The sequence below is a fragment of the Dasypus novemcinctus genome, chromosome 26 (genome assembly GCF_030445035.2).
Source record: "Dasypus novemcinctus isolate mDasNov1 chromosome 26, mDasNov1.1.hap2, whole genome shotgun sequence".
Lineage (NCBI taxonomy): Eukaryota > Metazoa > Chordata > Mammalia > Cingulata > Dasypodidae > Dasypus > Dasypus novemcinctus.
In genome coordinates, this window is record NC_080698.1 from 1,651,988 (window position 1) to 1,678,358 (window position 26,371).

General features: G+C 63.7%; 1 protein-coding gene across 4 annotated transcripts in view; it reads left to right on the top strand.

Annotated features, from left to right (window-relative positions):
• The window catches only part of MYRIP (myosin VIIA and Rab interacting protein), a 266,848-nt gene that overhangs the window by 200,363 nt on the left and 40,114 nt on the right, over positions 1-26,371 (top strand). For all 4 annotated transcript variants that reach the window (XM_058288187.2, XM_071211987.1, XM_071211986.1 and 1 more), the window contains 7 exons: positions 2,028-2,164; positions 7,021-7,101; positions 9,677-9,774; positions 9,899-9,979; positions 11,623-11,763; positions 20,136-20,277; positions 25,506-26,089. In XM_058288187.2, the coding sequence (XP_058144170.1) occupies positions 2,028-2,164; positions 7,021-7,101; positions 9,677-9,774; positions 9,899-9,979; positions 11,623-11,763; positions 20,136-20,277; positions 25,506-26,089 (1,264 nt within the window). The remainder of the gene's footprint in view (positions 1-2,027; positions 2,165-7,020; positions 7,102-9,676; positions 9,775-9,898; positions 9,980-11,622; positions 11,764-20,135; positions 20,278-25,505; positions 26,090-26,371) is intronic.

A 26,371-nucleotide genomic window follows, 5' to 3' on the forward strand; every position in this document is an offset into this window, starting at 1 on the left:
TCATCATCAGTTTAGCTTCTCATGAGTTTTTGGTGAACCCTGCTGCATGTGATGATTTGAATTTGTGTTAACACCACGGGGGGCGTTTCATTTTCTTAAACGACAGCGCCTGGACTCGGGGGCCTCTCTCACTGACTCGACTCTGCTGAGCTTGTGGCCCCGTCCGGCTCTGTTTCCTTGGAAAGTGGGAATGGGCGCAGCACGTCAGCTGCAGTGTTCTCTGTCCTTCCTCAGCAGAGCAGGGCCAAAATTTAAGAGGAAGAGGAGGAGGAGGAGGAAGAGAGAAAGGAGGAAGAGGACGGGGAAGAAAAAGAAAGCCGCTGCCTGGACGCTCGGGCCAGCTCCGCCAGGCGGGCGCTGTGGAGCCGAGGGCCCCGGGAGCCCCTGGGACTTGCGGAGAGGCGGGTTCCGGTCCCGCGGTCAGGGTGTGGCGGCGTGGCTGGACCCCGCGCCCCGGCCGGCTCCCGTGCACTGTCCCGGGGCCCAGCAGCTCCCCAAGCCCCGCGCCGCTGGCTGGCCTGGGGCGGGTCCAAGCCGGCGTGGTGCAGGCACTTCCTGCCTCGCAGGGTGGTGCTGCTCCAGTGACACTGGGCCGGCCTGGCCCCCAGGCAGCGACCTCGGAGAGGCCTCGGCTGAGCTCTGCGGTTCCAGGCCTCTGACGACAGTCCCTCACGTTTACATCTCGCACGTCGGAGGAAGAGAGCAGCAAGGGCCCTGCGGGGACCAGTGTTCCCGGCGTGGTGCTCGGGGGGCTTCTCAGCGACCCGGGAGAATGACTCAGAAGTGCTCTCCATTTTCCAGCTCTTCCCTGATCCTTGGATCTTTCTATTTGCTTCAACTTTAGAAGACCGATGTGCAGCCAGAGCTGCCGGGAAGAAGGCGAGTCGGGGCTGCCGAGCCCCCCGGAGCGGCCAGGCTGCTCCCACACGGCGTGAACCGGGCGGTCGGTGACCCCCGGCTGGGTCTCTTGTCTCCTTTTCTTTTTTTAAAATAAAATAGAGATGATCCAATCTACCGGTTTCTGGTTTTAATGCCACCTGTGGACCTGGAACCCCAAATCTCGACCTCTAGTCTCCGTCTCTGTCGGTCACACCTTTAATTAGCCTTATGAATATTCACGCCTTATCTAATCCCGCCCACTGGACTGCACACCTCAGAACTGGACTCTCAGCTGGGGGTCCCAGCTCTTTCTCTCTGTTCCCTTTAGGTGCTCACTCACTCCCAATTTTCTAGAAATTGGCCAAAAGCTCTGATTCGGCTCTCGCCCTATTTCTTCCTTTTTATAGATTTCTTCTCACGTCTCACTGGGTCTGGGAGGGAGTGCAGCTAAATGTGCGCTTACTCCGGGATTGCAAGCCTTTGTGTTCACTTTGCCTTTCCGAATTGTCTAAAATGAGTAATTATTTTTGCATTCATAGTAAGAAAAACAGCAATAAAAGCTATTCTTAAAATAGAAGGGCTTTAGAAATAGGTGCTCGTCAGGCATAAGAAAGAAGAATCGTGTCACATCGTCTTGTGAAGATCGTGATGGCCGGGACGAGGGGGCGGCTTCCTCGCAGCCCCTCAGGCCCAGAGAGGACCAGCCAGAGAACTGCGCCTTCCAACCCCGTGTCTCGCTTGTGCTTTTCATTTTCCCAAGCTAAATTAGAAAAGTTCCTGCTGTAGTGAGAGTGCCAGATGCGAGCCTTGCTGTTGAACAGGCGTGTCAGTCCGTTTTCTCTGCACTGCCCCGAAATCTGGGGCTTCCCAGGACAGCGTGTGTGAGCGTGCCGCTCTGGGCCGCGCTCTGTGGGCTGGACTCGGCCGGGTGGTTCTGCTGCTGCTCTCGGCTTGGCCACTCGGGTCTGGAGCCGGCCGGCCTCGATGGCCCGTTCGCAGGCTGGTGCTTTGCGGCTGGGGCAGGGGGGCAGGGGTCGCCCGGCAGGTAGCCGGGCTCACTCACACGGTGGAAGGTTGCGGGGTTTTGCAGGCCGTGTTCACCCCTCTGGGACGTGCTGGCTGGCTCTCTAACGCTCGGCTCCCCGCAGGCTCCTGAGGACACAGTCCCTGGAGTGGTTCTACAGCAACGTGAAGAGCCGCTTCAAGCGCTTCGGCAGCGCCAAGGTCCTGCAGAACTTGTGCCGGAAACACCGGCTGGAGAGCGGCGCCTGCTTCGACCTTCCAGGTAAGGGCTGCCGGCCGCTCCCGGTCTTTGGTGGGCCAGTGGGGTAGTAGGCTGGCCTGCAGACCCGGTACTGAGGCCCACTTGCCGGGAGAGGGAAGTGTGCTTAGAAAGCTAGCTCTGGTGAGGAGCCGAAAAGGAAGGACCTGGGTAGAGACAGTCGCAGGTTGACTCTGTGTTCCAGGCTCCCCTCTAGGCTAGAGCTGGTATTTTAGGAACTGGGAGTACCAGAGTCTTCTCTGCAGAGGGTGGACATTTTAATTCTAGATCCCCCAAAATCAAAGGTTCTTGATTGTGATCCCATGATGACTACAACTAGGAAGCCATCTCCACCTGGTGGCAGAGAGAAGCTCGGGGTTGAGGCCCTCCACTCCTTTCGATCTGCTGCAAAACTCTGTTCTTAGCAGGCCCAGAATTTGTTGTAATGCGAGAGGTAGAATTTTGCCTGTGCTGCATTTGTACAGTTAAGACAATCGCATTCTTTAGTTCTGTTCGACCAGCCAGGAGGAAGAAATGGTGATCAGAGCGTCAGCAGCGTGTCCTCCAGAAAGACCGTTTACTCTGTCTAGAGGCAAATGTTTTCATCACTTTGCTGACAGAGATAAAAAGCTTTTAATGCAGGGAAGAAGGAAAAAAACCTCATCTACCTCATTTAGAACTCTTTTTTTCACCATCATTATTTTGCTTTGTTGTATTCTCAATAAAGCCTTTGGTTGTGGCTTATCTAAAAATATGCCAGCCAATTAGACAAGGAGGAAAATAGGATGAAAGAATTAAACACAGAAAATCATCAATGCCTTTTGTGATAGTTGCCAGAATCTCAGTCTTCCAAGCTACTCGGGAAGTCTATAGCGAGGACAGCAGTGCCAGAGCTTTCCACGTGTTGTTTTAATCTTCTTGCTGATTTTCTGAAAAGAATTTCTCTGGAAATGGAGGCTAAAAGGAAAGAAAGCTTAAAATTGGTGCCATTAGCAGGATTTTTCAACCAAAAGAGGCATCTCAGGAGGTTCCCCACTCACCCGCCCCGTCCTTTCCCTGCTGTGCGTCCCCTGTCAGCTTCAGGTCCCTTTAGAGGTCCCCAGGTTCTCTGCCGCTTCGTTTCCAGCAGGAGGGCCCCGCGAATGGAGCACAGCCGGACCCCCGTCTCTCCCGCCTCGGCTCTGGGGTGCCCGGGGCTCACTTTCCAAGGAGGACTCCAGCTGGGGTGGCGGCAGCTCCGCCCGCCCGCAGTTCACGGCTTCTTCCCCCGTGCCTCAGCGCAGCGCTGACCACGTGGCATCCAGGCACGGCCGACCAAGCCGCCCGACCGCCTGGACCGTGGTCCAGAGGTGAAGCTTTTTACCTCTGTCCCCAAAGTGCAGCTCAAGGCCTCCGCACTGCGTGGCTGGACCTTAAAGGCTTTTTGGGTACCAAGACATTCCACAGAAGTATTAAAATGAGTTGTTTTAATATGACCAGAATCTCCATTTACGCTCAGATTTCCTTTTGACTGACGTGTAAATGGGCAGAAGGTTGAGGTGGTGCTGGGAAGCGTAGAACGGTGATCGTCCAGCAGTGAGACCTAGCCTCCGGTCACCCAGGAGGCCAGCTGCTCCTCACGTGTGGAGGCAGGCTCAGTGCCCACGTGGCCGCCTGGCTGCGGGGCGACTGAGGGGCGTGTCGGCTTCCACCGTCACCTGGCACCCTCAGTCCTGCCGGCGCGTTAGGGTCGCCTGGGGAGCTCGGAAAAGACCCCGCACCCAGGACAGTGCTCCGCCCCCGCGGCTACTCCTGAGTCTCTGGAGGGGCCCCAGCACAGCTGAATCTGCCTGGATTCTTCCAAGCTCCAGTCAAGGCTGGGGCCTTCAGCTAGACCTCCCTGGAATTAATCCATCAGGGTTCCGCGTAAGATGGTTCCCTCTGGGATGTCATCTAGGGGAGTCTATTTTTGGCGTTTCGATCATCTGAACATGATGTGCAGCATCTCTGGTGTTCTAGAATGCCCTGCACCATGGCCTCAGGGCCAAACTCCTTCCACCCTAAACGCCTCCCCTGCTGGACCAGCAGTCTGCCGCAAAAACGCCCCATCCACTTGGGAATTCACTTAGTTTCCAGAATCCTGTGTGCTGCCCATTCACCCGCCGTGCGGTGCCAGCCCCCGTCCCCTGCTGCCCACACGGGGCAACAGGTAGGCCTCCAGCGACGCCCATTCGTTCACCAGATGAATCTAAGATATAATCATTCCGCCTTACGTTGATTGGACCCCTGCTCTGTGCCAGCTGGTTTAAGAGGTGGAGATGCCAAGTAAATAAGGAACCACATTTACGCACGATAGAACAGCAGGCGGAGTGGGTGCTCACACACGGAGCTTATCTGACCCACCCTGCGTGACATTTTTAGTATTTACCCTAAGTAGGAGTGCTGCATGGAAAGAAAAGAGTAGCCTTTGTTAATTTGCTTCACCTGCAGGCAACTGGATAAATAGCATATGCTTTTACTTACTATCAGATAAATAAAATGGAAAAAATAAACCCTGCTTTTCATTTAGTGTCGTTATCTGTATTTGACATGATTCCCAAAAAGATCTAGTGTGTCAGCTGGAATTTGGTTGACAAATGTGATCTTTGGAAAATGCTGAGCCGCGTGGAATCAGAGGTTCCTTTGACTCACAGAGATCAGTGGTGTGACGTGGCCGGGCTGCTGCGTCAGTGTTTTCCGGAACAATTCAACCACTTTTTGCCCTTGGAACAAATCACGTCCTAATTGACGCTGAAGCGCTCACCCAAGAACGGAAAGGAGAACAGGGAGAGGTGTCAACTAGATTTAAGGTCGTGCAAAGCCGGGGCCATGCCTCTGGCAGCTCAGGTGCCCAAAGACTTTGGGGTCTCCCCTCGCCCCATGCCCCCACCCCTCCCGTTCTCTCCACAGATGAGCCCACCTCCTCCTTCACGGGCACGTGGAGACCCCCAGACCAGGACTGCCTGCTCTGCCCCTTCCCCGTATCCCAGCCTGTCTGTCTGCACACATGCCCCCTTTGTGCTGCTTGGTGGAGGGGCTACCCCACCGTAGCCCCCCCTTGTTCTCTGCACCAATCCCTGTGCTTTCAGGGGGTCTCGAGTCACCCTTCCTTCCTGCCTGTGACCTCACTCTTACCTACTGGTTGGTACCGTCTCCCAGCCCTTCCTGACCACACGCCTCTCTCTGCCACCTGCCAAGCCCCAGCATGCACGGCTCCCTTTTACTTCCTGCCCTTCTCCACCCTGCACCCCCCGCCGACACCCCTGCACCCCTTCCAGGCTGCTTTCCACGCAGCAGCCAAGCACACCTTTAGAAGCACAAACCTGAAAGCTGCAGTGGCTTCGCACGGCTGTCGGTTCAAGACCGAATGCGAGGTGGTCGTCACAGCCTGCGTGGCCCGTGCCCCAGGTCCCCCGACCCGCGCTCCCGTGGCCCTCCGCAGCCCGGCTGCCCTCTTGCAGGTGCCCGCTCCTCACCCTGGGTGCTCTCCCGGGCCGGTTACTCAGTCTTCCCCACTGAGCACCCCATCAGGACACCCACACACCTGTAACTTCACGTGTGTAAATTGTGCGTTAGTGAATTCTCCCCACTAGATTGACAGGCTTGCCCGGGCAGGGGCCCACGTGCTCCTAACCCCTCCCCTCGCCCGGGGCCAGGCAGCTGGAAGGTGCCCTGGGAATATCTGCTGGATGGATGGATGAGTACTGGACACAGCCTCCAAAGCAAAATGCTGGCACTTAGATGTGTAGACTGGGAGCTGCAATGGCTTATCCTGTAGCCTCATTTTAGAGCTGAGGAAACTGAGGCACAAGGTCACAGAGCTCGAGTGCGTGGACGTCAGGCTGCTCGGCGCTGCCATTGCGGGCGTGCGGTCAGGCCGGTCACCAAGGAAGACCACAGGCCATCGCCTGACAGCATCAAGGCAGCCTCCTGCTGAATGTCTAACACCTGCAGGAGACGCCCGGGACCCCCAGGAGCCCGTCCAGGGGGTCCCGGGGGTCCTGCCCCTGGCGAAGGCCCATGGCTGCTTTGACTTGGCCTCAGTGGCGCTCGCCCCCGTTTGGAGCTGAAGAACATGGATCCATATTTATTTTCTTGCTTCTGTCAAACTGTGTCTGCACCCAGCACCAGTTCAACAAGGCTCCTGAGCCTCCCCAGCCACCACCGCGGGCTCTGGGGGTGCCGTGAGAGCCCGTGGCGAGGGCCCCGTTGGGTGAACTGACATGCCAGCACTGTAAAAGCCCTCAGCCTAGGTGGGAGCCAAAAGCTGATCTTGCTTAGCAACTGCTCTTCTAAGACGTGGGGCCCAGACTGGGGTTGTGTCCAATCTGGAGAAGACCACAGAAGAGGCAGTGGCCTTAAGAAATAGAAACAGTGACTGCGCTTCCTCGCTCGGTCATGGCCTGCCTTCTACAGAAGGGGCAGGGGCCACAAAGCCGTTGGCCGAGGGCAGCGGTCTGGACCGACACCGTGGACAGGAGCTAAGCCGCGGGCGTGCACGTCACACCAGGTGGCCGGGGACTTCTGTTGATATCCGTTTTCCTAGTAAGGAAGCTGCGGCTCGAGGAGTTAAGTGACTCGCTCAGGCCGCAGGGTGGAGGGATTGGCAGGGCCAGGAGCTGTGCTTGTTCTCACCTAGACTCCATCTTGCCTCCGGGACGTGTTGGAGAAGGTTGGAGGTGGCAGCACGGGACCCCAGGGTCAGTGAGAGAGGACAGCACTGCTCGGGGGCCCAGCGGTCCGGAGACCCCCCGAGGCTGTTAGTGGACGGTGGGGGGCTACGGCGCAGTGCCGGGGGCACCAGCGCTCGCTGAGGACTTCGGATGCCGTATTCCTTCTCTCCCTCTCCCTCTCTCTTCAAGGAGGAAGTTTATTTGAGGCAAACCCGGAGAATGAGGGAAGCATCTCAGGCAGCGATTCAACATTTTATCGGCAGTCGGAAGGTAAGGGGCTCGGCGTGGGGGGCTGCTGGGAAGGTGGAGGAGCGGGAACACCATCAGTGTCCCCGGGTCCCCCAGCTGCGCTGTAGCTCCTGGTGTATTGCTGTGCGGGGGTCTGCACAGGTCTCGCTGTTGCCATTTGCGTTACTGTGTCGTCGCATAGGGGAGCCCATGAAAAGGTGCGGCCTAGAGACGCGTGCCCCGTGGTTCACGGGAGCCTCTGCCCTCGCCAGCAGCGTTCTCCTGGAGTCGGAGCGTAACCACCACCCACTCCCCTGAGCATCTTGCATCCAGGATTCTTAGAAAGAACAGCAGCCACTGGTTAACTTACAGCAATACAATGGCCCCTTACCTTAAGGATGAAAAGCAAAACAAACTTCTAATTTCAAATAAAACCTCCATCCCTTCCACTCCTGGAAAAGCACTGGACGTAGATACCTGTCACCTCCTGAGTCTCCACAGCGTTTTGGCACCTTCGTGGGTGCCTTCTCAGGGAGGTTCCGTCCTCTGCCACCCCCCCACCTTCAGCGTCTCTGTGGGTACCACACCTCCCCAGGCCGCCTCCGTGCTCCTCCAGCCACTGCTGGCCCAAGATCCCAGCTGATGGCCTGACCCAGCGTTCCAGGCTGGCCTTGTGATTCTTGACCCTCAGGACCTGTAGATCCTGCAGAGATCTCGACCAAAGCTTATCCTCATCGAGCTCCTGGGCCACTTCAGTCTGTCGCAAAGGCCCTCTCTCCCCACACCCCGTCCTGCTCCTCCTGGGCAGCTTTCTTTCCAGGCCTGCCCCTTTCTTTCCATTCTGGGGCTCACAGCTGAGCCCCCCCGCCTCCCCAAGCCCTCCTGGGTGACTCTCCGTGTCTGGGCTCACGGCTGAGCCCCCCGCCTCCCCTCACCGCTCTCCTGAACGAATCTCAGGGCCACCCTCCTGCCCCCCACTGGCCCCCCACCAGCTTTTCCCAACCTGAACGCAGCCCTGCACCTCCACCTGTCAGTCAAAGCATCACCGGTGTCCCCTTGTCCTCGTCACAACAGACGGCTTGCAGAGCCTCTGGTGACGGCTCCAGGCTCTGACTTTCCCGGGACCTAGGGAGCTTGTTATGGAATCCTGCCGCAGGATCTCCTGCCTGCCTCATGGCAGGTACTTCCGTGCCTGATGGCCCAATCACTTGGAAAGCCCACGAGGGCGCGGCCCCAGCTCGTTCACGGCAGCAGCAGGCATCAGAGCCTAGCACGCGGGAGGCAGGCGATGCATTGGTCTGATTCAGTGAGAAATTGCAGGACACTTTCCTGCGGCAAATCGGCGGTGGCCACGGTGAGGAGGAGAGATGGGCAGGTCTGTAGCTCTCCAGGGCCCGCCTGGTGTGGCAGCTACGTAACTTTCAAGTTCTGCTAGTGGGAACACCCATTTTCCTTTACCCTTTGGGAAAACTGTTCCCTCGGCCGGCCTGTGGCATTCAGAGCCCCTGCACGGCTCGACCAGGACTGTCACACTTGCCAGATCATTTTTACCTTAACTGGGTTGGCTTGGGAGATGGTTTAATGTTTGCCAGATGCCACCTTCCCTCCTCATTTAGGAGTCTAACAAGCTTGAATTTATTTTCTTAATTGAAGGACTGATGAATTAATAGGTTGATGTATTTATGCCCTGTCTCATCCCACAAAGAATTTGGGGCAGCTTATAGGAGATTTGTGCTAAATAATGCATGGCCAGGAGGTTAGAAATGGGGACAGGAGGTTGAAAGTGGAGGACATGGGGACCTAGGCCTCCTTCACGTTGCGTGACACTGGCTCCACGCGCAAACCGAGAGAGAGTATGGAAATTCTCACCAGAAGCAGAACTCCGGTGCTTCAGGGAAGCGGAGCTCCTCCAACCGCTCGGCTCCCACGGAAGTGGGTTAACGGGGAAGCCCTGGGATTGGGGGCCGGTGCTCCCGTTTCTTGCCGTACGTGGAAAAGGGGTGCTCGGGTGAGGTGTGTGCATCGCACTTCCGGGCCATGGGCTTGGAGACCGAGGGCCTGAGGTGCGGTCCACCCCCTCCGGTCTCTGTGCCTCCGACCCTGCCCTGGAGAGAGGAGGGCGACCGCCTTAGTGGCCCGCAGGCGGGACAGGCCGGGGGTGGGCCCCGTGAGGATGGCTGGCTTGCGGCGGACGGCCGGTTCAGCGCCTGAGGCGTTACAGCGCGTGCAGATGCAGCGCCCCTGGGGCTGAGGGGTCCCCCGGCGTTGTCGCAGGGGTATGACACGGGAGAGAGTGGGTGAGGGCGCATCGCCTCCAGGCACTGCCGGCCGAGCACGCGCTGAGCTGGGCTTGGTGCAGGACGCCCGTGGCTGTGCGAGCACTCTGGAGGACATGCGGGCAAGGAGGGGAACAGAGAGGGCAGCCGTCCCAGCGCGGAGGCACCAGCGGCTTCCCGAGAGGAGCCGGACTGTGGGCGGCAGGTGGAGGGAGGCAGCCGAGGGGACAGGGAAGGCTGCAATTTGTCCTGGGAACGCAAGGATTTACACAGCGGAGCTCAGAGAGAAGCAGCCGCTTGTGGCCACCTCCTTTCTGAGCGGGCCCCTGTTCTGTCCTCAGGGCACAGCATGATGGACACCTTGGCCGTCGCCCTGCGGGTGGCCGAAGAGGCCATTGAAGACGCCATCTCCAAAGCAGAAGCCTCCGGGGACAGCCTGGTAGGCCCCTCTCCTCTCGGGGGGCTCGTTCCAGCCCTCAGGGGCGCCTGCGGGGGCATGGTCAGGGCCACACAGCCGCCCCACCCGGAGGATGCCCCCAGCACTGCGCCCCCTGCCCCTGCAGGACAAGCAGAACGAGGCCAGTTACCTGCGGGGCCACAAGGACGAGCTGACCGAGGAGCTGGCCACCACCATCCTGCAGAAGGTAGGCGGGCGCCCGCTGCGCAGGGCCCGGCCCCGGCTGGCCGGTGTGGGGTGCGTGGCACGGGGCTCCACCCTCGCGCACCACGGCCTTTTGTGCCACGCCCCCCGGGCCCAGGGCTGATGGCCCAGCAGTGTCCATGCCTCCCCCAGGCCCAGGGCTGATGGCCCAGCAGTGTCCATGCCTCCCCCAGGCCCAGGGCTGACGGCCCAGCAGTGTCCACTCACCCCACATATGTCCAGGGCTGATGGCCCAGCAGTGTCCACACCCCCACATCCAGGGCTGATGGCCCAGGGGTGTCCACACCCCCCCACATCCAGGACTAATGGCCCAGGAGTGTCCACTCACCCATGTCCAGGGCTGATGGCCCAGCAGTGTCCACCCCCCCAGGTCCAGGGCTGATGACCCAGCAATGTCCACGCCCCCCACATCCAGGGTTGATGACCCAGCAGTGTCCACGCCCCCCCCACATCCAGGACTGATGGCCCAGGAGTGTCCACTCACCCACGTCCAGGGCTAATGGCCCAGCAGTGTCCAACTCACCCCAGATCCAGGGCTGATGACCCAGCAGTGTCCACCCCCCCACATATGTCCAGGGCTGATGGCCCAACAGTGTCCACGCCCCCCCACATCCAGGACTGATGGCCCAGGAGTGTTCACTCACCCACGTCCAGGACTGATGGCCCAGCAGTATCCACTCACCCCAGATCCAGGGCTAATGACCCAGCAGTGTCCACTCCCCCAGGTCCAGGGCCCAGCAGTGTCCACACCCCCAGGTCCAGGGCTGATGGCATCAGTGGCCACACCCCTCCCATGTCCAGGTCCACCGAGCTCACCCAGATCCCAAATGGCTCATCCAGTCACGGCTCAGCGCAGCTGGACACCAGGAGACTGAGCAGGCTGCCTGCGCCCACCCGACTGCATCTGGGAAGGGTCTGGAAGGTGGCTGTGGCCGTGCCCCCGGCACAGGGGAGCCTGGTCGGCAGGCGGTCACTGTCCACAGCAAGCCTGAAATGTGCTGGGCGCACGGCCAGGCCCCCGGGATCAGGTCCCTCGGTCACGGAGCTCCTCGGCCCTGGGCCTTCCTTCCGCCGCCCCCTAAAGGGCCATCAAGGAATGGGCCGCGCGGGTGCTCTCAAGTTCTCCAGTGCTTCCTGCCTGCAGGGCGCTGGGAGCCCAGAGGCCCGAGGACAAAGGCGTCCCCAAATCCCAACGGCCGCGCCCAGCACGCAGGCGGCAGTGTGCGCTTCAGGGGCCCGCTGCCTCTTGTCCTGAGTCCCTCGTGCCACTTCCAGGCACTTCCAGTCAAGGTTAGAGCCAGAGATTGGGTTCGAGGCCCCGCGTCGCCGTTTACCGGCTGAGCTGCGGCACTAACCAGCAGCTTCCCTCCCTGCACGGTGTCTTCATCCAAGAAGGCAGAGCAGGGGACGCGCCCTTAGAATGTTTTGAGGATGAAATGAGGTGACAGACACGCAGTGCCAGCGTGAAGTTAGGGTCGTAACGTGTGCGTGGTCAGCCAGAGGTGCTGCGTTCTTGCTGCCGCGTCAGCTCGGGGCTCTGGAGTGGCTGAGACGTCCCCACGACGGTCCCCGGGCAGCCCGGAGGCTCTGCGATGACTGCCCCTGTTGTCCCCACCCCCTCCCCAGATCATACGGAAACAGAAGAACAGGAGCGAGCAGCCGGCCGACGAGCCCACGTGGATGCCGCCCCCGAGGCACAGCGCGCAGGCGGCGGGCGTGGGGTCTGCAGCGTCTGCAGGAGGGCACCGGGCCCCCGCCGCCCTCTGGGTGAGTCCCAGCCCTGCTGCCCCACGCAGATGTCCTGGACGGGGCCGCCACGTCGGTCGTCATGGGTGACACCGGCTGCCGCGCAGCCTGAGGCTTCCCGGAGGGCGGGTGGTGACAGGGACACGCCAGGACGCGCGGTCCATGAAGGCGGGGTGGGCCTGCCCGCGGGACCAAGCCGGGCGCGGAGACAGGCGCGGGCTGCGTGCTTTCCCTCGTTCTTGTTCTGGGGGCGTGTTTCTACAACGAAGATCACTTGATTTGAGGAAACTGAGGCACGGCAGTGGGGGGCTGCCCCTTGCCCTCAGCCCCCTGCTGGGCCTGGTCACCCTGAAGTTAAGTCAGGGCCGAGTCCGCAGCCCCGCCCGTGCACCGAGGCCCTGGGGCCGCTCCTCGTGCGGCGGGCACGCATCCCGGGTCGTGCAGCGGGCGCGCAGGGCGCTGGGGCGCTGTTCTGGGCCGACACTGGGGAGCGCAGCTGTGCGCTGCGGGTGGGCTGGCTCAGGGCCTGGCCTCAGGGCAGGAAGCCCATGCACCCCCGGGCAGGGGCAGGGCGCAAGCAGGTGCGGGAAAACTGCACAGCCTGCAGGGCCCAGCACGTAGGTACCTCCCACCCCTGCTGGCCCAGCGCAGCTCCCCGCACACGAGCAGATAGGACAAGGGCGGGCAGCAGCCACGGGGTCAGTCCCAGGGGGCTTCAGTGCCTCACCTGTCGGCTCTCCACGCTCTCCAGCGGGCAGGTGCACGCGGCTCACAAGGCCTGTCTTTACGGCCGCGTCAGGGACTGAACCTCATTGGTCAGGTGCGTCAGCCGCTTCGCAGCTTGTCGTGGGCGCGGCACCAAGGAGAACAAGAGAGAAGTCTGGGTGCCCGGCCTCCAGGCCGGCGAGGCAAGAGGGGTACGTCCACCTGGTGAAAAGGAGCCAGTGAGACCGTCCCTAAGTGGGCGCAGGGTTGAACGGTGCAGGCTGGAAGTGGAGCTGGAATTCAGGGGGCCCTCGCAGGGCAGGGCAGGGCTCCTGCTGGATGGAGCACGGAGCACGTGTCCTGCAACGGCCTGTGGTGCAGGAGGTCCATGGCCGGCCGCCCCTCCTGGGCTAGGCTGCCTGTGGACGGGGCCGTGTTCTGTGAGTCTCTGGTACTTTCTGCAGACTGAGGCAGCGGGGCACGCTTTGGGGGCTCTACCAAGTGGGTTAGAGGCAATGACACCCTGGGGGTCGGATCCGGCTTTGCTCTCAGGCGGGTCTGTGGCCCGAGCGATGGTTCAGTTTCCCATCTGTGAAATGGGGCTCCTAGGCAATCAGCAGCGCCTTTAGTGAGCGCCTGCCCTGCAGAGCCTTTATTGAGCGCCTGGTACTGCAGCACCTTTATTGAGCGCCTGGTGCTTCAGCGCCTTTATTGAGCTCCTGGTACTTCAGTGCCTTTATTGAGCACCTGGTACTGCAGTGCCTTTATTGAGCGCCTGCCCTGCAGCGCCTTTATTGAGCGCCTGGCCCTGCAGCGCCTTCATGGGGCTCCTGCTCTGCCCGAGGCTGTGCTAGTGCTGTAGGGGTGGGTTCCTCAAATGAGGGAGGCAGACCCTCCACAAGGAAGCTCGGTTACGAGTCCAGCAATTGTCCTCAGGAGGAACCAAGGGCAGGGGACGTGGCTGGGGACAGGCGAGCCTGGCCGGAAGGCTGAAGGGAAGCCACCCACGGAGGGGCCTTGACGCCCCAAGGAGGGCTGTGGAGCATGGCAGGAAGTGCAGCCCACCAGGGAGCGGCGCCCGCGGGCTCTGTGCAGGAAGCACTCGCAGTGGCCAAGGGATGGGCGGTGGCCGAAGCTGTGGCCGTGGGCAGGAGCAGAGGGGCCGAGCGGCTTGGGTGCAGGAGCAGCAACACGGCTTGGCCTGGACACACCCCCCTCCACGGGGGTCCTTGTGCCCCAGCTCCCAGGAGGCTGCGCCTCGTTACGGAGCCGCCGAGGGCGCGCTGGGCCTCCCGCGATCGGGGCAGCAGCCCTTCGCCCCCTGCCTGGCCCCCTCCCAGCCCGCAGTCCCTGCTCACACTGAGCGTCCCAGGAGCCCCGGCCCCCTGCCCAGCCCACAGACAGCGTGGCGCGGCCGGCTCCTCCGCCCCGCATCCTGCGCTGCCCACGCCACCTGCACCGGGCCGGGCGCCCCCACTCCCCGCCCACTGGAGACAGGGCCCCGGCCACCGTCCTGCCCGGCAGCCCCGCGGCCCCACAGCCACCGCGTTTTCACCGGAGACGCCGAGCGCGGGAGCGGGCTTCGTCCTGGAGAACCTCGAGTCGGGCTGAGGAGGGAAGCCACGCCCCGGTGGGCACGCCACTCAGGACCTGGGTGCACCTACACCGCGTGCCAGGGCCTCCCGCACCCCCAGGACGGCACCCCCCTCACGCCTTCACGGAGGAGCCGGCTAGGACGGGCACCCGAGCCCCGACCTGCGGTGCTGCCGTGGGGCCTGCGCCAGGCCGGGCCCCCTGCCGCCGCCGCCCCGAGCCACCCCCAGACCCTGGGCCTGCCCTCGCGCCCCCTGGAAAGTGGCTGTGCACCAGCACCCGGCCCGGGGGCTGCACTCCCCGTCCCTGCGGTGTCACTTTTGGGTCAAGAAATCTCTTTCCAGACGCCCGCCTCCTGCACGGCAGAGCCACCGCGCTCTAGTATCGGCCTCAGGGAAGAGGGAGCTCGTGCGTTTCGGTTTTTCTCACAAGGCAGAGAAGAGGGTTTATTCCTCGGTCTAAGGCAGGACTGAGGCAGGGCCGGCCCTCCAGGTGCTGAGTGGGCCTCTGACCCTCTGATGCGCAGCCCTTCAGGCTGTGTCCACCTCCCGGGCACGGACCCACCTGGGCGAGGGGCCCTCGGAGCGGGCGCCCCTCCCGGGCAGTGCGCTAGCCACCGAGACCGCAGGGCCGGGCAGGGGTGGGGCCTCACAGGAGGGACGAGCGCGTCAGGCCTCTAACTCCATCCTGCCACCTCCACCGTCACCCTGGTTGAACGTCCCCTCCCGTCTTCCCTCTGTGCCTTTCACCATCCTGTGAGTCACGATGCGTAAACAGCGCGTCGTTGTCAGTAGTGTCAGGCAGGAAGAAGAGCGCGCTTTGTCTGTCCCCAACTCGCACTGGCGGAAGCCGCCCCGAGCAAAGCGTCTGAATCTGAGAATCAAGAGCGACCGGCCCGCGGCCTCCTGGGTCCCCAGCACAGCTTACGCTTTTACGTCACCAACGTCCCGCTCCCTTGTTGTTTGCCAGGGTCGTGCGCTGAGCGGGCGGCGGGCGGCCCCCAGGGACGGGGCCAGGGGACCTGACCAGGGCCTGGACGGGAGTCTTTCCCCTCGGACCAGGGTGCCCGTGAAGGAAGGAGAGCCTGCGGTTAAGTTCCAGAAAAGCCACTGGGGCCACACCTGAGGGGGACCGTTTTTGGCTCCTAGTTTGGTTTAAAGACGAGCGTTGCGATTAGAGCTTTTAAAAAGCATCATCGGGAAGCAGATTTGGCCCAATGGATGGAGCGTCCACCTACCACATGGGAGGTCCAAGGTTCAAACCCCGGGCCTCCTTGACCCATGTGGGGCTGGCCCATGCGCAGTGCTGATGCGCACAAGGAGTGCCGTGCCACGCAGGGATGTCCCCCGTGTAGGGGAGCCCCGTGCACAAGGAGTGCACCCCATCCAGCCCAGCACGAAAGAAAAAAGTGCAGCCCGCCCAGGAATGGCGCAGCACACACGGAGAGCTGACGCAGCAAGATGACGCAACAAAAAGACACACAGATTCCCAGTGCTGCTGATAAGAATCCAGCAGACACAGAAGAACACACAGCGAATGGACAGAGAGAGCAGACAACTGGGGGGGAGAGAGGAAAGGGGAGAGAAATAAAATAAATCTTTAAAAATAAATAATAAATAAAACTAAAAAGCACCATCTGGAGGGAGTCTGAGATTCTCGGCTCTTGGGTCCACGCTCAGGTGCTCAGCAGCGTCCTTTGGGCTCGGGGTACGGGTAGAGCGCGGTCCCTTCATCGCAGAAAGGCTGCTGCTCGTCCCGGGTCTAGGATGTAGCTAAAGGATGCCCTGAGTCATGAGAGCGGGAGTGGCCTGGCCCGGCCAGCAGGTGGTCTTGGAAGGCAGCACTCACCTTCACCAGGTGTGCTCCACCCAGGAAGGTCCGCAGCCGCGACTCACCTCCAGAGGTTCCGATTCAAGGGCTCTGTGGACCCTGAGCTTGGTGGTTCCGGGCAGAGAGCGGGGCCCCAGGTGGTGCCCACGGCTGCCAGCTGAGGGGCCCTCATGATGCCAGGAGGACAGGGGGCTTCCTGGCCCCCCCCAGGGAGCCCCACGCTAGACGCCGCCAGGCCCCTCCGTGCGGCCTGACCCCTCCGGCCAGGGAAAGACCTGCAGCCCCCAAGCTCGATCATCCGTCCAGGCGGAATTCCCGGTCCTCGCACTTGGAGGAGAGGCCCGGCGGCTCCTCTTCCTTCCTCCCTGGTTGTGCGGCTCTCGGCCCGCCGGGGCGGCCAGGGCAGTGCCATGGGCTCTGGCGGCCCCCGAAGGCAGTGACCTACAGGCTGGGGGGCGGGTTCTCCTTTAAAGCCAGAGCCTCTGGATGCACGTGTGCGGGGAGCACGTCGTGCCGAAGCCGCTGCCGCGCTGGTGTGCGGGCGCCCGCCGCTCACGGGGTCCCTGCCTTGCATCTGTTCTCCTCAGCCTTTTCTTTGTGCCCTTCTTCCTTCTCCCTCAATTCCCTCTCCCTTCCATGGCTGGAGCAAAGAACTAGAGCCTTCTCTCCTCGTTTATGGTTGTAACTGTTGGATTGGACTCGAGAGCCATCTGACCCTGTCATTTACTCAACGGCGTCCAGTTTGACCCTTGATCCTAAAATCTCTTCTCCTTCCTTTGTGTCGTGCGCTCTTTGAGAGAGAAGACCCTGTTTTTTGAGGCTGTGGCAAGGCCACCGGGGGCCTGTGCCGTTGGTGACGGTGGTGATCTCAGCACAGGTCCTTCCGAGAGGCATCAGCAGGAGGCGCTGCCGCCGACGCGGGCGCGCTGGCTGGGGGGTACAGCAGGTCTGGGCATCGGGCCACCTGCTCCCCCACGGCTCCATGGCCGCTCCCACGGCCGGCTCTCAGGGTTGGCGTCGCCAGCCGGAGCCCCGGAGCGCCGTTTTCCCAGACTGTCAGCAAAGGCTGGCGACGCAGTCCCAGGAGGGCACGGAGGGGCGCAGGTGCTCAAGCACCACAGACCTCGACCAAGGGTGCCAGGGCACCACATCCCGCCACCTGTGAAGGGGCGGTGCTCGCCCAGCCTCGCCTGTGACAAGGGAGGTGCTTGCCCGGCCTCGCCTGCCCTGCCTTTGCTCCAGCTGGTGGGGAGAGGCTGCCAGTGTCACCCACGTGGGCCCCGTTTGCTCCAGCGCCCTCAGGCCGGGCATGGGCTCGTGGGCACGTGGGTGCAGGGCGCAGGGCGTGGACGGTGCTGCTGCGGGAGGCTGACCAAGCTCTCGTCTGGGCTGATGTTGATGAGAGCTCCCTGCGTCGTTCCTGTTAGGAGAAGAAGCCCCCCGGGAAGGGAGCTGGCGCAGCCGCCGCCTCACGCCCCACCCGGGAGGGGGGTTTAGAGCCAGGCCTACTGGAACCCAGGCCCCTGACCCCTTCCCAGGGCCTCGTGGCAGGCGCCTCCCTCCAGCCCTGCGGGGTGCGCGGGCCTGTGACACGGCCAGGCTGGCTGACCCCACAGTGCGGGTGAGTGAGAGGGAAGCAGGGCCCGCAGAGGGGGGCAGGTGAGGTGGGTGGGCAGTGAGGCCGGGTGAGTGAGGGCAGGTGAGGCCAGGTGTGCAGGTGAGGTGGGCGGGCAAGTGAGGCAGGTGGGCCCTGCGGACCCCTGCGGGCTCATGAGGACAGCAGCAGCTGGGGAGAGCGCGTAGTCATGGCACCACACTCCTGGCTGAATTCGCACCCATCACCCTAGGCAGGCCACTCCTGGGGCAGGTGCAGCGTCTTCCATGAACTCAGGCTGGGGTTTGGTCAGTCTCTGGTGTGACGGGGTCGGCCTGGGGTCAGTTTTAAAGACCCCGCGCTGCCCTATGGGGCTGGCCCTGTGGGGGGGGAGGGCTCCCCATGCGGCGGGCGCCCTGCGGGTTGAAGCGGGCACACAGCATCTCTGTGCAGCATCTGGGGGGTGCGGCGGGCAGCCGCAGAGGGGCTGGAGGGGAGGCCGCGGGGTGCCCGAGGCCAGGGCGGTCACCAGGCAGGGGCCTCCGAGGGCGCCTGGGCTCTCAGCCAGGAGACGGCGGGCCTGGAAGCGGCGCCACGGCTCCGAGTGGGACCGAGTGCAGGCCTTCGCGGGCGGGCCGTCCAGGCGGTTCCTCCCAACGCAGGATGCGTGCCTCGATGTCCCTGCACATTTGACGACTTCACGAGCGGGGGGCCCTGATGGCTGAGAGGGGCGTCCTGTCACGGCACGCTGCGCCCCCCTCGGGGCAGCGTCGGCCCTGGTCCAGCTGCCCCCAGCACCACCCTGGGCCGGTCGGCACCCGCTGCACCCTCGGAGGGCCCCTGGGGGAGCCCCCAGCTTGGCTGCCCCAGGAAAGCCCCCCAGGGGCCTTGGGCACGGCGTGGGGCCACTCTTTATTTCTTTGTCTTTCTTCCCAATTTCATCCAAGAAGTTTGGAGAAAAAATAAAAACAGGGCACTTCTGAAAACCCACCCTGCAGCCAACACCAAACACGTTCAGCCACCACTGACGTTCCTTCCCTCCCCGTCCTACACCCCAGAGCGGGCCACCCTCAGCAGGACCCCGCCTGCCTCTGGCGGGGACGCAAGGGGGTTCAGAAAAGCCGAGTAGCCCAGAGAGCAGGCTGGACCCCCGCCCGCGCAGGGCTGGCCGCAACCACGGCCTGCCTGAGAGCGTTAACCTGCTAGGAAGGGCAGGCCCGCCCTGGGCGCACTCGTGCTGTCCCCTCTCTCATGCGCTGTCCCCTGTCCCTTGCGTGGTGTCCCCTCTCACACTGTCCCCTCTCACGCTCTACCCCCCTCGAGAGCGAGGGGCACCCCCGGCCTGGTGCCCCAGCAGCTGGGGCCCGCGCTCTGTACCTCTGTAAACCCGGCCCCTCCTGACGGGCTGGGACAGGCGAGAGGTCTGCAGGGACTGAGCCAGGGCCGGGCTACCCACCCACCCTCCCACTGGGGGCCCCCTGCCCTCATCCGGGCGCCTCACCCGGGACGAGGGGCGCAGGGCCGTGAGCACCCCAGCATTGTCGACGGGTGAGGCTCCTGCGCAGGGCGAGGCCGCGGCGATTCTCCTCTCCCCGGAGCCCGCCCAAGGCTGGTGTCCTGGTCCCAGACCGCCCGCCTTTCTTTGTTAACGACCCTTTTTCAGCCACTATTATGCGTTGTTCTCTATTATGCTATAAACACGTACATTATGCACCTACTGTGTACCCGCCAGGGTTAAGTTTCTACATCTCTCTGAAACCGTCCCCTGCCCAAGCTGCTGGAAGCAGAGGTGGCTGTGGCGGCCAGGAGAGCCGCCCCTGAGCTCCAGCGCAGCCACAGCACTGGCCTGCCCGCAGGCTCCCCGGGAGAGCGCCCGTCCCTGCTGCTCTCAGCTCCTGTGGAGGGAGAGGAACGGGCAGAGGTGAGCGGCTCCTCGCAGAGCAGGAGGGCGGCCGCGGCCTCAGGTGCAGGCGGCTGCGTCGGGGCCTGAGTTACACATCAGCATCCTTTAACTGGACGTCATCGAGGCTTTCCCTGGTTTTGTGAGGATACCCTCTCCCTCCTCAGCCTATCGATAGAGAAAGAGCAGAATAAGTGACCAGCACAGCTGAACCTTTCCCTCGGCGGCGTGGGGCACTGGTCTCCTGTTCGACGTCACGTGTGGGCTTCGTGATGACGCGCTAGTGCTCAGAATCACGCCCCCGCTGCCTGAGTCCCCGTTTGTGCCGCTCCTCCGTGGGGCAGGGTTAGTTTTCCTTCCTCTACTGAGGGCTGGTCGGGACGCTGCGGCAGTGCCGGCCGCGGGCCTACTGCTCGCTCAGCAGCACGATGCCGCGCTCTCGCCCACGCTGCTGCGTGGAGGGTCTTCGGGGCAGCGCCGCTGTCTTCGCGTCCCCTGCAGCGGGTCTCCGCTCGCAGCTGGGCCTGAGCATTCTGCCCGGGCATGGCCGGCCCCGAGGCGCGGGGGCCTGGCTCGGCCAGTCCTGCTGTCACTCTGCTTTCAGGACGGGCGGAGAGCCGGGGCCTCCCCGGGGGCCGTGCGGCTCTGCGGCTTCAGGTCCCGCGAGAAGCTTCGAAGCACTGAGCGTGTGCTCTCCACGTCCGCAGCGACTGCCCGGAAGCCGAGGGCTCTGCAGGGCTCCACGTTCACGCGCCCCTCTTCTTTCCGCAGCGGTCCCAGTCTGCCATCTCGCTCACCGGAGAGGACGCCTGGAAGCCCTCTGCCCCGGAGGCGGCGTGGGGGCAGCCAAGGGCGCGGGGCCAGCTGCCCGGCTGGCGGAGCATGGACAGGCTGGACGCAGCAGGGGACTGCCGTAAGCAGCGTCTTGTGGGCGGCGGGTCACGCAGCGCAGCTACTGCGCGGGCCGGGCCTACCTCGGCGTGAGCAGGGGCGGTGGGCATGGGCACGGGTCCTGGGTGGCGGTGGCACTCCCTGTGCCCTGCTGGGCGCTGGGCTTGGGGCTCCAGGCGAGCGCGTAAACCGCGCAGCCACGGGACCCGACGGCCTGTTCTCCATGGAGCATGTGGCGCGTCCCTCCGGCCAGCGTGGCAGGGTGAGGCACAGTCACCTTGCGCAGCCCCCCACCCCCGCCCGGGCAGCCAGGCTAATGGCCCTCAAGCTCCTGGCGCGGTGTCAGTCCTGCGGGGCCGTCCAGACGAGGCTGGGGTGGGGACTCTGGGTGGGGTGAGAGCGTCCCCTCCCCAGGCCAGGAAGCCGGGGTGGCCTGTCCCAGGAGTGCTCTCCCGAAACCGCTATGTGCGAAGGTTAAGCTTACCCGGGCCAGCCCACGCAGACGCCTGCGTTTCTCCCTGACTCGCGCCCTGCGCTGCGGAGGTGCGCGGAGGCCCGCGGCTACTCCCAGCTCGTGGCTCTGGCCCTCGGCGCCCCAGAACTCCCACTGAGTGGTCCTCGGTTGGCCGGCAGGGGGACGAGCGAGTGGAGCGGGAACGGCCACGGCTGAAGTGGCACGGCCTTCCATGCACGTCCCATGGCGGGAACTGGCCACGTGGCTGGGCAGGTGCAGCCGGCTCAGGCCCTCGCCGGGGGCACGCGCTCCGACGGGCAGCCGTCTGCCTCCCAAGGCCTAACTGGCGGCTTTAGAAACAGAACCCACTGTGAGCACGGTTCAAGGAATTTTAAAAATCCAGCTTTTTAAACAGCCATTCTAAAGAGTTTCCAAAAACATATTTCCCAGCTGACCCTCTGGCGTCTACCCGTAGAAACTGCAGAATCCACAACATTGCAGGATTCTGAGCAGTGAGGTTCTCATTACGGCGTGGTTTAGGAGGCCGCCTAAGCACCTTGCCTAGTCGTGAGTGTCCCCTGCTGCCTGGGATATTTGTGTTTTTTTGTCTCTACCCCCTCCATGGATCGGATTCCCCCCGAGAAAGGCCTGCTGGGTTCCCCAAGCTTAGAAGACCGCCACATAAGAGCCTCCGTAAACCAGGGCCGGCCTCTGAGAGTCCCTCTGCAATGCGGAGCCGTGTCCGGCTCCCTGCCGAGCACTGCGTCCTCTCGTTTGGCGGGTGGGAGCACCCAGGGCGGGCGGTCAGTGACTCGGCCGGCGAGGGTTGAGCTGCTGCTCGAACCAAACCTCGTATGTTTCCACTGCTGCGAGAAAACAGGCATCTCCCCACCGTAGAATAAAAAGCATGCCCAAGGTCAAACCCAGCAAGCTGATAAATTTGGAGGATATATTGTAAGAATCTCTAAAAGATACCTGAGCTCACACAGTGGTTCCCACTGGGTCCCGGGCTTTCCAAGTGAATTTGCGAAGGATTTTGGTTTTTAGACCCTGGCTGTGTGCATAATTTTCTGCCACATTAGGCGCAAAGGCGTGTATAGAAACACAAAACTGATCAACAGCGTCACGCCCACAGAAAAGGACTTCGTAATCCGCTCGCAAATCCGCGCGTCTCTCGGATGAAGATCTAGGACGGAAGGCACGCAGCGCTCGGGGAGAACTGCTGCTTTTCCAAGGAATGCGGCCCGGATGGTCTCCTGAGGGTGCCTGATGGTTTACAGGAAGCATGTGGACCCCGGGGCACCTCTCAGTCCCCCCAGAGCAGATCCAGGAGGGAGGAGGACCCGGTGTCGTGGCCCCCTCAGGCGGCTCCTGGCCGCCGGGCTGTCTGCAGCTGTTCACGCCCGGGCAGCACTGGTTTGGGAGCCGTCAGTCCCCAGCGTGGTCAGCCTCTGGGACACGGGGCTGGGCGGACCTCAGCAACCTAGAGCAGCAGACGGATTTCCCCAAATCCCGGGCCCCAGCTCAGCGTCTAGGGTCCATGCCCTCAAGAGCCGCGTAGGCCAGTGCCTTGAGGTGCGGCTGAAAGACTTCTGCACGGTAATGAAGGAGCAGGAATTTGGAGAAGGAGGCCGCGGGGGCCGGGGTCCCCAGGGGTGCGCCCGCCGGGCAGAGGTGCAAGTCGGCCAAGCTCTGGCTGCGCCGGGAGGACGTGGCGACCTGGGCTAGGCAAGGCAGGGGCCACGCGGTGCCAGCGCTGGGCCGAGAGCCCCAGTGTGGAGGGCTGGAGGAGGCGCCAGGGCCGCGTCCCACGTGGCCAGCCCTGGAGCGGGGCCTGCGCGGCCTGCGTCAATGGCGGCCGGCCTGTTCCGGTGGCCTCCACGGCCGTGCCCGGGCCCAATAGCAAGGCGCGGGCAGCGAGCAGCTCTGCTTCCCTAACAAGCCGCCCTGGGTCCCCCGGGAAGCGTGTGCCGCCCTCGAGCAAGACGCCAAGAGAAGAGGCGAAGCTAAGAGACGTCTGGTAAAGGGGCCGCGCGCGCCAGCCCCTGGGAGGAGGGGGCAGGGACGCCAAGGAAGGGCCGTGCCAGAGCCGGGGCGGCTCCAAGTGCCCGGAGGGACCCCTGTCCCCTCACGGGGCCCAGCTGACGCCAAGTCGGCCCTGTGTGTCAGGGTGCCTGGGTCCTCCCGGAGGCTCAGCCCAGGAGGGTCTGACGGCTGTTATGGGGGCCATGAAGACGAGGGGGGGGACGACGCAGTAAAGGACTTGTCACGTAACACAGGGAGCCTGGCCGCGATGTGCACCTCAAGAGGTGCGAGCTGGTACTCCCCCAACCCCTCCGCCACGGGGCGAAGCTGCCCCCCGAAACCCTGCTTCCAGGCCCCTCGGGGGCCCGTGCCTGACAGGCAGCGCCGGCTCTGGTAGCCAGGGCAAGAGCCACGGGGCGGGCTGTGGCTGGGGCAGCCGGGGAGCGGCCAGGGGCGGCGGGTGGCGGCCAGGGGCAGTGGGGGGTGGCCAGGGGGTGCCAGCCGGCTAGGGCATCACCACTTCCTGGCCGCTGACGGCTTCACTCTGGAGAAGCCCAGCCACGGGCCCGAGCAGTGCCCACCCGGCGACGCTGAAGCAACGGACCCTGTACCCAGAGAGCCCCCATCGCCAGCAGCCGGAGCCCCAAAGCATGAGCATGACAGCACCCAGGAGCCCCTCTGCTGACGGTGACGCGGTCAGCGGTAATGCCGCCGCGGAGATCAACGCTGACCAGCGGCCGGGGTGTTGCCAGGACGCGCCTGCCCAGCATGCTCGTTTACGCACACATGCCTGCGAGGGTGGCATGGGTGCCACACGCCCCAGTTCAGCTAGACCCGACGGCAAGAGCCGGGCGCTGTGGGGCTGCCTCACGGTGTCATCTCACAGCGGCACCTGTGGCTGTGGGCAGGTCAGGAGCAGCCCCCCGAGTCTGGCCGAGGCCCTGCCCGGCCCCGGGCCCTGCCCCTTGCCCTGCGCCGGCGCGGCCTCCAGGACTTATGGGAGGGTGGGCTTGGCCCTCTGCACAGAGAAGGCGCCTGTCAGCGCCGCCCCGGGTGCCCTCCCCAGCCCTGCTGTGCTGTCGGCCGTGCCCACTTCACTGCCAAGGGGCTCGAGGCTCAGAGAAGCCCAGAGCCCACGCCCAGTGCCCCCGACCTCCCGGCTCTGGGCGGAGGCTGGCCAGCTGCTTCCAGGAAGAGAGGTCTGAGCGCCAGCCCTGCCTCAGGGCTTCCCCCGAGAGGAGGGTCGGCCGTGTGTGTGCTTGGAACTCCAGGCGAGCAGGGCGAGCCGGAGCCCAGCACCCCGGGAGGGTGCCATGGGGGCCGAGGCCACAACGGGGAGGGGGCACAGGGGCCTGCCACGTGGCTGCCGTCGAGCTGAAGCCATGCCCGGCCGACACCTGAAGCTCCCAGGACACGCTCTGCAGGGTCCTGGCCGACGCACCTGCGCGGGAAATGCAGGCTTGCCCCGCTCTTGGAAGCAGCAGCGGCAGCGGAGGGGCAGGGCCCGGCGCCGGGCACCAGCAGAGCCGAGGCCAGAACAAGCGGAGCCCCCAGGGCCCGGCCCACCCCCGGCTGCCTGCAGGGCCCTGCCACAAAGCAGCTGCTGCCAGGCTGTGCCACTCCCTCCCCAGGGCCGGGGACAGAAGAAAAATCCTTGTTTTCCTTGAAAAAAAAGAAAAGCAACTTTTACCGCCACGGGCAGGTCAGCCCCGCACTGCAGTGCTCTCTGCAGACCCGAGCCTGTCTCGGCCGCGACCGCGAGCGAGGCTGCCCGACTGGCCCGGCGCAAGCCCATGGTGCCAGCTCCAGCCGGAGCCCTGGGAGGCAGACAGGCCACGGCGTGTGTGGCCTTGACATGTTGCTCAAGGTCGCTGTCCATAAAATGAGATCGGAAATGCCCACCTCTTTCTGCCTCACGTCCTTTCCGGAATGAGGCACATGCCTTGAGTTAAAAATAACCTGCGCCTCATTCTGGCAAGCCAGTTCCCGCATGAGTGCCCGCGTGGCGAGCCAGTGCCCACACAAGTGCCTGCGCAGTGAGCCAGTGCCCACGCGAGTGCCCGCGTGGCGAGCCAGTGCCCCACACAAGTGAGTCACGCAGCAAGATGACGACGCCTCAAAAGAGAGACAAGGGGAGAGTCAAAGCGAAGCGCAGCAGAGACCAGGAGCTGAGGTGGTGCAGGTGACAGGGAACCTCTGTCCCCATCAGAGGTCTCCAGGATTGAATCCCGGTGAATCAAAGGACAGAAAATGAGAAGAGAAGATGACACAGACAGCAAAAACAGCAGGGCGGGAGAGGGGAAGGGGGGGATAAAGAAATAAATAAACCCTAAAAAATAACACCACCACCGGCTCGCCCATCCCAGGCCCCTTACGCTCAGCCCCCTGCAGGCGCCAAGGGCGGGGCTGGTGACCCTCCGTGGGAGTGCGACCCCGAGGAGCCTCCCGCCAGCCAAAGTGGAGCTGAGGGTCCCAGCCACGGCCCGGGACACAGGACTGCACCCCAGCCCGCTCCCTCCCCGCAGGAGCAGGTCCCCAAGTTCCTCTCCATCCGGGAGCCCTAGGGCCCTGCAAGGCCTCAAGGAGCCCCTGGGGACCTTTAAACTCTGACCTCAATTAGTGTGCACTCCTGGCCACTCTAGAGGCAGCTGCGGCCCACACCCCCACACTGGTGGTGGCAGGTGGACGCCCCACCTTCCCCAGGTGTTGGCCCAGGTGTCGGCCCCACGTGGTAACAAGCGCTCTGCTTTCTCTCTCCCGCCCACCCGCAGACGTGGCCCCGGGTTTGCAGGGCCCCAACGGGAGCTGTTGCCTGAAGGACGACCCACGGCCCCCCACCCACCCCGAGAGCAGCACGTCCCGGGCCCCAGCTGCCCACGACGAGGGGGGCTCCGACAGCGAGGAGGACTTCGGCTGGAGCGAGGCCCTGCGCGCGCTGCGCCCGAGACCCCAGGGTCCACTGGGGAAGCCCCGGCCTGCGCAGCCCCGAGCCCCCGTGGCCGCCTCTCCCTGCCCAGCGCCGTCCCCCAACCCCGAGGCCACGTGCTCCGACTCGGGCACCTCCTCGGCGGGCTCCCCCTGGGAAGCCGGGCACTGGGCCGCGCCGTCCTGGCCGCAGAGGAAGCCCCCCAGGAACCCTGCAGCGGAGAGGAGGCGCCCCCCGCCAGAGCTGGACGTGAACTTCAACCCCCAGGCGGCCGGCGGGGAGACCTCGGATAGCAGCGGAACCGAGGAGGCGCCCCCGCCCGCGGACCGGCGCGCCAGGCGGTGGCGCAGGGCCCGAGCGGGCGCCGAAGAGCCGAGCGGGGAGCCCGCCGCCCCCGGCGCCCGCCCCCGGGCTCTGGACACGCCTCAGGTAATACGCCGCCCGTGCCCACCATGCGTGCCCACTCCAGGGTCACGCGCCAGCTCTGGCCTTGGCTTCGCTGCGAGGCAATCCCCAGCTCTCAGGGGTCCCCACCTCCTTGCCGGGGTGACGGCTGGAGCTCACGGGCTGGTCCCCAGAGCGTGGTCTCCAGGCCTGCCGCAGCGGCACCCCCGGGCGCTTGCTAGAAATGCCGCTTCAAGGCCGGCCCTGCAGTGCCTGTGTTAGCCAGCCCTCCGCGGTCCTGCCGTGGCCGAAACGTGAGAGCGGGGG